The sequence below is a fragment of the Cottoperca gobio genome, chromosome 9 (genome assembly GCF_900634415.1).
Source record: "Cottoperca gobio chromosome 9, fCotGob3.1, whole genome shotgun sequence".
Classification (NCBI taxonomy): Eukaryota; Metazoa; Chordata; class Actinopteri; order Perciformes; family Bovichtidae; genus Cottoperca; species Cottoperca gobio.
Genome location: NC_041363.1, coordinates 11,528,612 through 11,541,187, shown reverse-complemented (window position 1 = coordinate 11,541,187; position 12,576 = coordinate 11,528,612). Strand labels below are relative to the sequence as shown.

General features: G+C 41.1%; 2 protein-coding genes across 5 annotated transcripts in view; both read left to right on the top strand.

Moving 5' to 3' along the window:
* LOC115013156 (ankyrin-1-like) overlaps positions 1-5,926 on the top strand; it is a 23,695-nt gene extending 17,769 nt beyond the window's left edge. For 3 of the 4 annotated variants that reach the window (XM_029439177.1, XM_029439178.1, XM_029439181.1), the window contains 6 exons: positions 2,101-2,221; positions 2,397-2,475; positions 3,108-3,223; positions 3,307-3,531; positions 4,054-4,208; positions 4,291-5,926. In XM_029439177.1, the coding sequence (XP_029295037.1) occupies positions 2,101-2,221; positions 2,397-2,475; positions 3,108-3,223; positions 3,307-3,531; positions 4,054-4,208; positions 4,291-4,553 (959 nt within the window). In that variant the 3' untranslated portion in view covers positions 4,554-5,926. The remainder of the gene's footprint in view (positions 1-2,100; positions 2,222-2,396; positions 2,476-3,107; positions 3,224-3,306; positions 3,532-4,053; positions 4,209-4,290) is intronic. The other variant, XM_029439180.1, reaches the window with a different exon arrangement.
* On the top strand, positions 5,678-12,514 carry LOC115013703 (ankyrin-1-like). Its single transcript, XM_029440162.1, has 11 exons — positions 5,678-5,692; positions 6,261-6,465; positions 6,728-6,824; positions 6,969-7,197; positions 7,803-7,931; positions 8,064-8,183; positions 8,266-8,350; positions 8,539-8,613; positions 8,915-9,061; positions 9,593-9,748; positions 12,171-12,514. The coding sequence occupies exons 1-11, from the start codon at positions 5,678-5,680 to the stop codon at positions 12,173-12,175; spliced, it is 1,263 nt and encodes a 420-aa protein (XP_029296022.1). The 3' UTR covers positions 12,176-12,514.
* The last annotated feature ends 62 nt before the right edge of the window (positions 12,515-12,576 follow it).

Here is a 12,576-nt window from a genome sequence, read left to right as displayed (position 1 = left end):
GTGCGGCATTCATAGGTTGTTGCACTAAAGTGTGTTGCTCCATTTCAAGCTCACGCTCTCAATCTTTACCTCTCTCTCTCGTTCCCTCTGTAGTGGTGCTCACTGTGATGGTGGCTCTGGTTTCGCATTGGCATGCACCCATAGCACCCATGTCTGTAACCTTTATATGTCCCTTCAAAAACACCTTCATCCTCTAACTCCCCAGGTTTCTTTTTTTCCTCCATGTTATGACGGCCGTTACAGTCATAGCCATTACATATAGATCACCTCTTATAAGTATCAGATCCATTATTACTAATATCAAATCAGATTTAATAATTATTTGCTTAAAACATTTCAAATCTGCTCTGCAAGCTTTGGTAGTTTACAGTATAATGGAGCAGTGCTATCATCGCTTTGAAATGTGTGTGTCTTCAGTTGTGTCGGCATTTAAGTGTGTCCCCATTGTGGTGTCGATCATGTACCACATCATTCTTGTGTTCCTGCCATTTCAACTGTATTTGTTAGCCAGCAGGTTTAAAAACAATTTTTGTATTTACAATTGATTCGACTACTTGTCTGTGAAAGAAGTCGCTCGTAGTGATGAACCCACACGAGACTCCACAGTTACCTTCAGTTCAGGATTATTGCAGCTTTTAGCTAATTGTTTTGCGACGCAACATTACTTTTCACTCTCACTACATTCTTAGTGTTTGAGCCACAACAGGCAGCTGTTTTCAGATATAGCCCTCGGGAGTTAGAAGAGACCAAAAACAGAGATGTGAGAGTGAATATTGGACTTACATTCATCAAGGGGACAGAAACAGGACAATGATAATATTGCTCTCTATCCTCATTTGTGTAAATGTGTAACTGTTAAACTAACAAGTTTACCATATCAAGTTAAAAGTGACATCTGCCGACCCCTAAAAAAGCACTTATTGCAAGTTTAAATTGAAATGCCTGACGTTCACAACACCACTGACAATGACATCAGAGAACATTATGTCTTGATATTTTTAGTCCACTGATAATTTAACTGACAGATTGTCACCTTCGCTCTAAATAAAGAAAGCAGCCGAGACGCCGTCTTAAAGACACATCTCATATCCGCTGTGGTGAAATAATATTGGCAGGTTATCTGATGCGCATGCTTGTATGTGGTAACGCTTCGCCTACACAACATGCCACACATGCACAGCACACAAGACAGAGAATATCCAGGACACGAGCTGACTCATATGAACCTGTGGGAAGTGCACTCACAGAGTCAAACATAGTGTAATGACACCTACGATATCACTTTGGCTCTCGACCGCTGAAAGACACCCACTCACAAAAGCTGCGTTGGTACGGTCAAACATTATTACACACAGGGAAGACTCACTTCTGGTCAATTCTTGAACATTACCGCATGTGTTTGGGGGGGTAAGTAAACCCACCTCTGCTAAGATAAACTGTACTTTTAAAGAGAACAGCTTGTACTTTGGTCATCATGTGTGTTGCAGTGTGCCGATGCTGTTCGTCTCTGTGTTTGCATTCTACGGCAAATCTCCTCATATGTCACTCAGAGGCAGTTGATGTCTAAATCTTCCACTTCAATAACTGTTTATTCACTCGACAACACATTTTTGGAATGAGATTATGCTGATGCGTGCTCTCCCCAGAGATTGTGCACTGTGCATATCTGTACTGCTGTTGTCTCTAACTGAGATTTTATTGGGTGTTGAAAACTCCCGACTACATTTGTGAGGTGTCCTCTCTTCTTTCTATGTAGTAATGTTTTAGAGGTTTCTGTATGAAAAGTGTTGGACTCAGCTGATTACAGTGACCTGCTGTATTGATTTTGTCCTCGCACTTGATTTTTTTAAGTTTTTCTGGCATTGGGTAGAAGTGGCTGCATTAAATGTGTTGCCATTGACTAACAGTCAGAAGGTCAGTGTACAGAGCATTGTCACTAATGTCTCATCTCACCAGTCTAACAAACAGAGCCATCTCCTAACGTCTAACCCTTCTAACCGCTGGTTAACAATGTTGTTCTCTTCTTTCTCTCTTTCTCTTGTGCTGTTTCACCAACCTGACCCGATCTGTTCGCTCTCTTTGGCATGTTGTTCTCTGAAGGAGAGGAGCTCTTGGGGACAGAAGGGGCCAGGTACATGAAGATGGATGACATGAAAGACCATGATGACGATTTCCTCTCCCCCAAGAAATCACTGGAGTACGAGAGAGGGCTGGGCTCAGCGTAAGGGGGGCTGGGTGGGGAAACAGACAAGAGAGAGCCACAAGCTACCAGCTTGGTGGATTGATAGAGGGGGATGCACCATAGACACTCATTAAACACCAGGGATGAGCACTTGGGAGGAGATTTAAAGAAACTTCTTCAATCTCACTTGTGTTTTTCTCTTTTCATACAACAGGAATTACTCACCAGCTATTCCCCGGATCCCCCGAGTCTCTCCGGAGACTGTCATCCTGAAAGAACACGAGATAGATCAGGTACTGTACAGCGCAGCATTAGCAACCAGCAATTTAGTATTGCATTTCCATAATGTTGAGGGACTTGCAAGAAACACAAATAAAAAAGAATCCAGTTTGCAATGCATGGTCTCTGTTATGAATGTGTAGATGGAGACTTACTAGTCCTTTCTCAAAGTTTACCGAAAACTGAGCAACTTCTATCTGCTGATGAAGACCTTGAGTGAACCTTGAGTTAAGAGTTTATTTAGTTTAACTACTGTTTCCAAGGTCAAGAAATAATTTCATGCTCGAGGCATTTGTTGATTAATGCGATTTTATCAATATATATATATATAGGTTGTGCATCATGGACATGGACTAAACTATAAAATTATGCAGTTATTTTAGGTCCACTCTTTTTCTAACATGATATTGTAAAGGAGAATCCCTGCTCAAAGGTCTTTTGAAGGTTATTGATGTATCTTCTCCATATCCACTGTAAACATAGCACTTTAAAATGAAGTACATAAGCATAATCAGCCATCATAGCCCTCTTCTTATCACCTCTATTAAACAGATGATAGTGTGAATAATACAGGTTCATATAAAACATTATGCTAAACAATCTTCTTTTGAAAATGTCATGAACTTTGTCTTTCTGTCTGTTGTAGCAACACACTCCACTTCCACTGCCCAAAGAATATGATGACGACTCACTGATTCCTAGCAGCCCAGCGACTGAGACGTCAGACAATGTCAGCCCAGTCGCTAGTCCCATACACACAGGGTCAGCAACACTTTTGATTGTACTGCATCCCTATTTAATATCTGATCTGGCAGCTAATTGGTACAAACTTTGTCCAATTACAGGTTCCTGGTCAGTTTTATGGTAGATGCTCGGGGCGGCTCAATGCGAGGCAGCAGGCATAACGGTCTGCGTGTCATCATACCTCCACGGACCTGTGCGGCACCCACCCGCATCACCTGCCGCCTGGTGAAGCCGCAGAAGCTGACCAGCCCCCCTCCGCTGGTGGAGGGAGAGGGGCTGGCCAGCAGAATCATCTCCCTGGGGCCAGCCGGGATGCAGTTCCTGGGGTGAGGAAGCAACTGGAAATATTTGTTTTGGTCCTCTAAACGCACAACAAAGAAATCATGTTAGGGCTGTTAATTGATAAGAAAACCTAATTAATTACATGATATGCTGATTTATCAAGTCAAAAACCATTACATTATTGTGGCACATGAGAAAAACATTGAATATAATTATACATCAGGAATTAATAAAATAAATTATTTCCAATAATCTTTCCAAATATGCCTTTTATCATTACACATAATTATCACTTGTGTCTCTAAAATGTCTCTAAACCCCAGAATGTGGCAGTATAGGTAACATTAGTCTTATTTAACATGCAACAATGTAAAGTAACATTCATCTATTATTTATTTAACATGAACATTAAATAATATATACATTAATTTGCATTCGTTTTTTTTACGCATTATTATTTTTAGAATTAATTCATTTAAATTTGACAGTCCTATTAATTTTTTTATATTTTTCTCGTACATAGTTGTTATTTGTTGATGTATAATTCCATGTGTGTTGTGTGGCAGACCGGTGATAGTGGAGATCCCCCACTTTGCTGCTCTGGGTCGAGGTGACCGGGAGCTGGTGGTGCTGAGGAGCGAGAATGGCGCAGTCTGGAAAGAACATCGCAATCGCTACGGCGACGAGGTGCTAGAAACAATCCTCAACGGGATGGATGAAGGTTAGAGTCTAAATGCTCGATCTCAATCATGTCACTGGGTGCTATCACTTTCTGAGAGTTTAACCCTCACTTTTCTCCTCAGAATTAGAAAGTCAAGAGGAGCTGGGGAAGAAGCGAATCCGTCGCATCATCTCCACCGACTTCCCTCTTTACTTTGCTGTTGTATCACGAGTCCAGCAAGAGAGCGACTTGATTGGACCAGAGGGAGGTTCGCTGACAAGTAAACTGGTGCCATTGGTCCAGGCCTCGTTTCCTGAGACGGCAGTCACCAAACGAGTCCGCCTGGGGCTGCAGGTGAGATGGGACGATGTGGAGAAAGAAGGAGAAGAAAGACAGAATCGTTAATGCCTGTGTTGCCTGCAAAATAAAAAAGCATGTTCGATGTACTTTGATGGAATGACCTGATGCTGAGTTTTCCTGATTATAGTTTTTCTGTGGTTTGTTTATTTAGCTTTTTTAGAGGACCTTTTTATTTCAACAATGCATGCACTTGGCACCTTTATACAACTGTGGACTGCTTATTTAGTGCTGACATGTAATTGTTTGTTTATCTTGATGTCTTTCTCACTAATGTATTTATGTCACTGACAAAGCTCTGCATTTACTATATTTAACACATTCATTTGAGATGCCTTAGCAGTTAGTCATTAACATTACTTGATGGAAAATCAAAAGACATGTTTGTATGAGTTTATACTTACAGTCTAGAGGTTTTGGTATCATAAATATGTTAAAGGGTTTTCTTTTTATAAGAACTTAAGTGCTGTCCCACATAAAAAGGGGTGACGGTTGAGCACCTGATCTTTAATCTTAGTTATATAACTCTTGGTTGAAGCTTTTATGCCCCCTTTAGTGTGTACGGCTACACTTTTCAGGTCTTGACATTTTCTCAAACATACACACCAAAGACAAGAGAAATATTGTATTAGCACACTTCACCGCTTTCTTTACACAAGAATCTGATACTTATTCAGCCCTCACTTTCTGATCTCCTGCCCCAACATCCTGTTTCAAAATAAAACAACAAATCAAGGACATATTGATACAATTTCAACTGTTGGCTGTAAGATCAAAATCAGAACATTTGGGAATGGGATTTTTTAATATGGATAAATTGCAGATTTCTTTTTTTTCAGTTTCCAATTTCTGTAAGTTTTCTAAACAAAAAGTAAATTAAATATCATTCATTATTCATATTTATGGATATGTTTGTTGCACCATTTTCTCAGATTTGTAGGTCAGCAATTTATGAATTGTAATTATCAGATGGAGACTTGTAATTATCAGATGGAGACTTGTAATTCCAATGACAGAATCTGTTTCAGTAAACCAAATGAAAGTAGCTACAGTATGAATGGACCTTCAGCTGCGTGTTTCAACAGCTATCCTTTAGACACATGAATGAATTTATGACAAGCTAAATATGACTTGTAAACTAACAAGCCACCACACATGCCGTAACCTTGAAGATGAAAATAGTGAATGTAACTGAATGTAAGTAAAATAGATATGGTTAGAATTTTCTATTAACATATCTTTTAGGAATATATCTATTTAGCTCAAATGTTGCTGTAGAAATCATGTCATGAATGGCCTTGTGAAAAACCACAGTGCCTTTTTCTTTGATATCCATTTTGTATTAATGATTGTAAAAGCTTCATGTTAACACACATTGTCCCATTTTACAATAAAAAAGAGTTATTAAGTCCTACATCCAATTTGTGTTGCTGTTGTCTCCAAGTGTGTTTAAACCATGAGGTATTTTATTCACTGTGGATTTCTCTCTCTCTTTCTCTTCACCTTTAATTTTTCCCTTTTCGGTTGTCCTTTCTTTTACCCTTTTTTCCTCATCCATTGCCCCATCATCCATCTCCCATTGTCTCCTTCTACCTGCTATCCTGTTATCCCAACATCTTTAAAAAAAAAAAAAAATGTATCCATTGCCTGTTAATATATTTATTTCGTTTCGTCTAATTCCCTTTTTCTACCATATCATCAAATCTGTGCCTGTGTTACGCACCCCCTCTCTCCATCATTTACTTTCAACCTCAGGCTCAGCCAGTTCCAGATGAGCTGGTTGCAAAGCTGCTGGGTAACCAGGCAAATTTTAGCCCCGTGGTCACTGTGGAGCCTCGGCGGCGCAAGTTTCACCGGCCCATCGGCCTGCGTATACCCCTGCCCCCGTCCTGGAGGGACAGTCCCCGAGACGCTGGGGAGGGCGACACCACCAGTCTGCGTCTGCTTTGCTCTGTCATAGGTACTGCATGCCACGCCTGGGAGTTGTGTGGGTGGGTGAGTAAGTGTGTGTGTCGCCTGGAGCGGTTCCCTTCCATGGCAAGAAACAATTAATTGGGGAAAAACTGATGATTTGCAGCAGTGAAAGGTGTCAGTGCCGTAGTTGGATGAAAAAGTTGCGGTCTTATTTTGTGCTAACACTGTCACCATGAGACTTCTTCTTTATGACCTTTGCTAAAGCCAGATTAACCAGTTTGCCCTTTCGCATCCTGTCTGATTCCCAGGTGGCACAGCCCCGGCCCAATGGGAAGACATTACTGGCACCACCAAGCTTATGTATGCTAAAGACTGTGCCAGTTTCACAACAAATGTTTCAGCACGGTAAGTCCAGTTGTCAACACATACCTCATATCAGCCATCATACCATGAAGTTCAATGTAAGTCTTTGTAAGTCATTCTAGCAGGCAGCTAGACAAAAAAGCTTTATGAACAATACTGTGATCCCATGTCATTGTTTCCTCTCAGATTCTGGCTCGCAGACTGTCCTCGGACAGCTGAGGCCGTCTCCTTCGCCAACCTGCTCTACAGAGAGCTGTCAGCTGTCCCCTACATGGCCAAGTTTGTGGTGTTTGCAAAAATGAATGAGCTGCGTGAGGGCCGCCTGCGCTGCTACTGCATGACTGACGATAAGATGGATAAAACCCTGGAACAACATGAGAACTTCACAGAGGTGGCTCGCAGCAGAGACATAGAGGTTAGTTCAGAGTAAGGGCCAGTGGTGGGTAAAGTAAAAGTACTGTTAGAGAAAAAGACATCTTGTAAAAGAAACTACTCAAGAAGTGAGTTCATTAGATGCAATTTATTACATCATTGTATTACGTTCATACAGGTCCTCAACGGGTAATAAAAAACATGAAATGTATGTTTATTGTCATTAAAATGCGTATCCAGAACCAGACAAATTACAAAATATGCTGTTAAGCACTGTTTATTCTATAATAATAACACATTGTTTTGGGTCATTTACTGAATCCTCAAAGGAGAGGCTTGAACGCAGTCTGCACTTTGTGTGTATGTGGGTGTGTGTGGTTGTGTGTGAGTGTAAGTGTGTGCTAACTTATCCCTCGCTAAGTAGCAGCCCTATGTAACAGAGTACAAATTCATGTTTTATAAAAAATGTACTTGAGTAAGGGTAAAAAGTCTGCAAATCAACTACTATTAGAAGTACAATTTATTTTCAAAATTACATTTTTTATTTTAGTCAATGTTACTACCCATCCCTGTCGATGTCAGTGATGATCAATCATACTGATGGGGTACAATTGTTGTGTAGGCTAAAGCCTTTGTCCCATCTTGCAGGTGATGGAGGGAATGCCGCTTCACTTGGAGTGTTCAGGGAACCTGGTGCCCGTGAGGAAGGCCACCCAGCAGCCTCGCTGCTTCAGCTTCCAGGCCTTCAGAGACAACCGACTTCCTGTCTCTGTTAAGGTATTACCACGTGTCTTTCTCCTACTGATCCTCCTTCAGTTTGATATTCTTTGTCACTCAGTTGTTATCCCACCAGCTTTGTCTCCACTCTACATATACCTTCATTGTTTTCCTTTTGTCCCTGTGTCGAAGGTGAGAGACAGCAGTAAAGAGCACACTGGATTTCTATCTTTCCTGCGCAAGTCAACCAAGTATGAGGACAGCCAACATGTGCTCTGTAACCTCAACATTACCATGCCTCCATGTATCAAGGTAAAGCTCTCAAAGTTACAAGACACATACAGCGTATTAAGTTAGTCATTTTCCCTGAGTGTGGTTTGCTTGTGACTTGCAGACTGTTGGAAGTGAAGACCGGAGGCGAACTCTGACCCCGCTGGCTTTAAGAGAAAGATACAGCGCCCTAAATGAACCTGCTATGGGTATGAGGCTCTCACGCTCCCACTTGTGAATCATTACACCTGCTTATTTTCTTATCATGATATAAGATATACATCCACAGCTATATTCCATATACAGAATCAACGAGCATTGCAATGAAGGGATAATCTCAACTTTACAGTTAACAGATTCAGATGTTTAATAGTCAGTTTTGTTCTGGTTTGTGCAGCATCTATGAGTGCCATGGAGAGGACAGAGCTGAAGATGGCTGTGATTGCAGAACAGCTGGGACTGAGCTGGGCTGGTGAGTGAACAAGGATATACTGAATCTGGTTTTATGTGTTGTAAACCCTCCATGTTTACCTTATGTCTGACACTTGCCTAGCTCACTGCTAATTAAGTTCTAACATGGCAACCAGCCAATGAAACCAATTATTTGCTGTTTTCCTGCCAACAACCATAGCTGTTTGACAGACAGGCTATTCGACCTCTTCTGGATATAGCTACTGTGAAAGACTGTACACTATAACAGCATGACTCACAGGTTGAATGATAGAAATCTTTCCATCACTTACTTGATCTTCTCCTTCTCATTTTCTTCACAGAGTTGGCACGTGAGCTTCAGCTCAGCGTGGATGATATCAATAAGATTCGTGTAGAGAATCCTAACTCGCTGCTGGAGCAGAGCTCTGCGCTGCTAAACCTGTGGGCCACCCGCGAGGGAAAGAGGGCCAAGAGTGAGTATATGAGATGTAAGATTTCACTCCGGTACTAACTCCAAATTCTCAGTGACTAAAGGAGGAACAAGACCAGGGTGAACACTGGTTCTTCTTTTGCTTATTTGAGTCAGCTGAAGGAGTTTCAAGGGCTGAAAAACCACACTAAGGCGGACACTTATATTCTTGACCGGTAAGCTAAAGCTACAGTTTGCTAGTTAGCTAACTGGGAATCTACATGGACATTGTCCATGATATATGCAGGTTGTTCAACAAACTGGCAACCACGGTGTTTTGCTGTGATTGCAATGGAAGGGGGAGAGGGAGTGGGCCATCTAGTGGCTGAATGTTATCAATTGCACCTTTAAGTCATAAACACAGGAGAAAAAACATTTAGATCAGACTTTGAAAATGGATCGCCAGAATATTATTTTCTTACTTGCCTCGCAGGGCTTCCGTACTTTGTTCACACCTCTTTAACCTAATTAAAGTCAGATTGTTTTTGTAATGTTATTGCGTTTTTTTCCTTGTCTGCTTGTGTCCCTCCTTCACGGGTCTTCACTGCAGTGGAGAGTTTGTACGCAGCTCTGAAGAGTATTGACCGTATGGACATAGTCAACATGTTAGAGGGCCAGCCGCCTCAGCCTGCGAGACAGGGCTCCCGCGATTTCAGCAGACGTCGAAACACCGAGAGAGACAACCTCTCCCCTGGTATGACGAATGGTAAGTTCCCTGCCTTAAATCCCACAGTGCAGCCCCTTCCCCAGGTCCCTTTTGCTTTAACCCTGAGCCATCCTTCAAATAAACATACCTCCTCGCTCCCTATAATCCCCTGAAGGCAAAGTGTGTTTCCCTCTTAATTCTCTCTGTTCTCCCCATGTCATTCTTATGTATTCCCCGTGATGCTGTTGTGTATGAAAGCTGCCACAAACGTCAAACTTTTGCAGGACTTTACCCCAGCAACATGCAGAGGGACTCAGGACACTCCTACTGTGCTACAACCTCAGTAGTGTGTTTGGTTATACATTTCTCTATGGATCCATTCAATGTGATGGGAAGTAGAGTGAAGTATACAAAAAAATAAAAATTTGCGAGCACCCTAATAGCCTCTGAGCATAACACTCCACATAGAGACAAATAAAGAATTCTACCATCAATAGTTATACTTTTTTAGTGTTGTCATTTGTTTGTTTGTTTTGTTTTCTCATGTCAAAGAATTAGATCAGATTATATTAAGTGCTTTTATTGCCCATTATGAATTTAGAGGGCTCACATTATAGAGTGATATTTTGTCTATAAAACAACACATTGTCATACATGATCAGTCTAGGAGATCATACTGTAAGTATAGCCTAGCTTAACTGACCTCCTTACCAATTGTCAGTCCTCAGTCTTTTACTCTTTTTCCTCATGGTTTCCTTCACACATGCATACCCTACATCTTATTGACTCCATTTTCACCTCTGGACTGGTATGAGCTCCCCTTCTTACTGGACTGGCTTCTCCTCTCTGTATCCAGTGCAGATGATGAGTCAGTCTGACAGGTGACAGGTCCTATTCTGTGAAAACTGGAGCAATACTCAGAGATGTAACAATGCATAAAGATACGACCATGAGGGTCAAAGGGTGAAAAGGGAGATGTTCAGATCACAGCTGCAGTGAATCTGATATAACCATGTATCTGTCTTGTCTGTCTATCTGTCTGGCTACCTGCCTCCCAAAGGCCGTTCCTGCTTTGACGTTCTGCGTAAAAACGTGGCGGCGCTTTTAATACCTGGATATTGTGTCTTCTGCTAATCTCACAATGATCACAGTGATGGGTTTCAAGAGGTTTATGATTTACTGTCCGGATTAAGTACGTCGTAAAAGCGCAGTGACCAAGTTGAAGACCAAAACTGACTTTTTAGGCAATAAATTAAATAACTCAATGAACAAAATGGTCAGATAAATTGAGAAATAATTATAATAAATAAATAAAACAGACAAAGAATGGAGAAATAGGTCTATAAATGCTCAAAGCCAGGCCACATCTTTAAAATAAATATTGTGGTGAACATTGAAATATACATTTATGTTTCAATTTCTTTGTGCATTAGATTTATGTATGTATTCAGTTTTTAATAGTTTATTTATTTCTCAATTTATTTCACTGATTATTTTATCCAGTTCATATTAAACAAATAGTTTAGCATTTTGGGAAATATGCTAATTTGCTTTCTTGTTGAAGAAGATCGATACCACATCATGTCTGTATAATACATATGAAGCTACTGCTCCTGCAAGCAGCTGGTTAGCTTAGCTTAGCATAAAGACAGGAAAGAGATAAAAACAGTTAACATGGCTCTGTCCAGGCTAGCTGGTTTTGGTCTGGGTGCAGTGACTTCCTGGAGTCTCAGCTGGTTTACTGACAAAACTGTACTGTATTGATTAGTGAACTTTAGAGGTGCTGGTCGGTGGAATCTGTTATCTTCTGACAGAGCCAGGCTGTTTCTCTGTTTCCAGTCTCTATGCTAAGCTAAGCTAACAGGTGCTAGCATTAGCTTCATATTTACTATAAATATGAGAGTAGCATCGATCTTCTCATCTAACCCTCTGCAACAAAGGCAAATTACCATATATCCCAACATGTAGAACTGCTCCTTAAAGTCAGGTTCAGTCCTCCATATAAAATGAGCCTATATATTATTACTTTTAATCTCAAAATAGTGTTTTTTTACTCAAAAGGTTTTACAGAAAAAGCAGACAGAATAGTCGCTAGAGTAGAAGAATCAGTTATACTACAGCCTTCATATCTTTCTCTGTCTTTACCTGTCTTCCCCTCTTTTTGTCAAAACAGTGTCTTTAGGATTTTACTTCCGTTTTCCTTCATAGTGCACCTCTATCGTAGGTAAGCACATTTCAAAGGCTTATTCAATATCGTTTCCAGGTTAAGAAAGATTAATAGAAATACAGTTGGCCGTCATAGAGTAAGACCTATTCTTTTAGACTTTTGTAAGAGGACATCTAAATTCTCTCTGCCTGTGGCTGCATGTTGAGCAGTTTGAGTCTCTTTAGGGCTAATGTTGAATGTCCTTTTGGGAGCCCTGTTTTCATTCCCTGTGAATCTGTCCCTCTCTCTGTGTTTCTCTGGACATGTCATCTGCAGCCTAGCCGCCCTACTCTTCCTCCTTCTCACTCCTCTCCGAACTCTGAACTCATGCCAACCTCATGTTGACCTCTGACCCACATCTTTATCTTATTTATTTTTTTGCGACTAGTCGTGCATTTCCTTTATTTTTGTGCTCTTGAAAACCCCACCTTTTTAAGTGTCCGCTCTGTGACCGATACCCCTCACACAGACTTTGTACTCAGCACCCACTGGGAGGGGGGAGGTGACCCTCGCTCTCTATCGCTGTTTCTGTCTGTGACCATCACCCTATTTTATATTCCTCTTCCTCTCTTGCTGCCTTTTTTTTTCTCTTTTTCCTACTCTTTCCTTTCCCTCTTTTCCCATCCCTTCTTTCCCTTCCCTCCTGCCTGTCTGCATGACCTGCCTGTCTGCTGACTTTCAT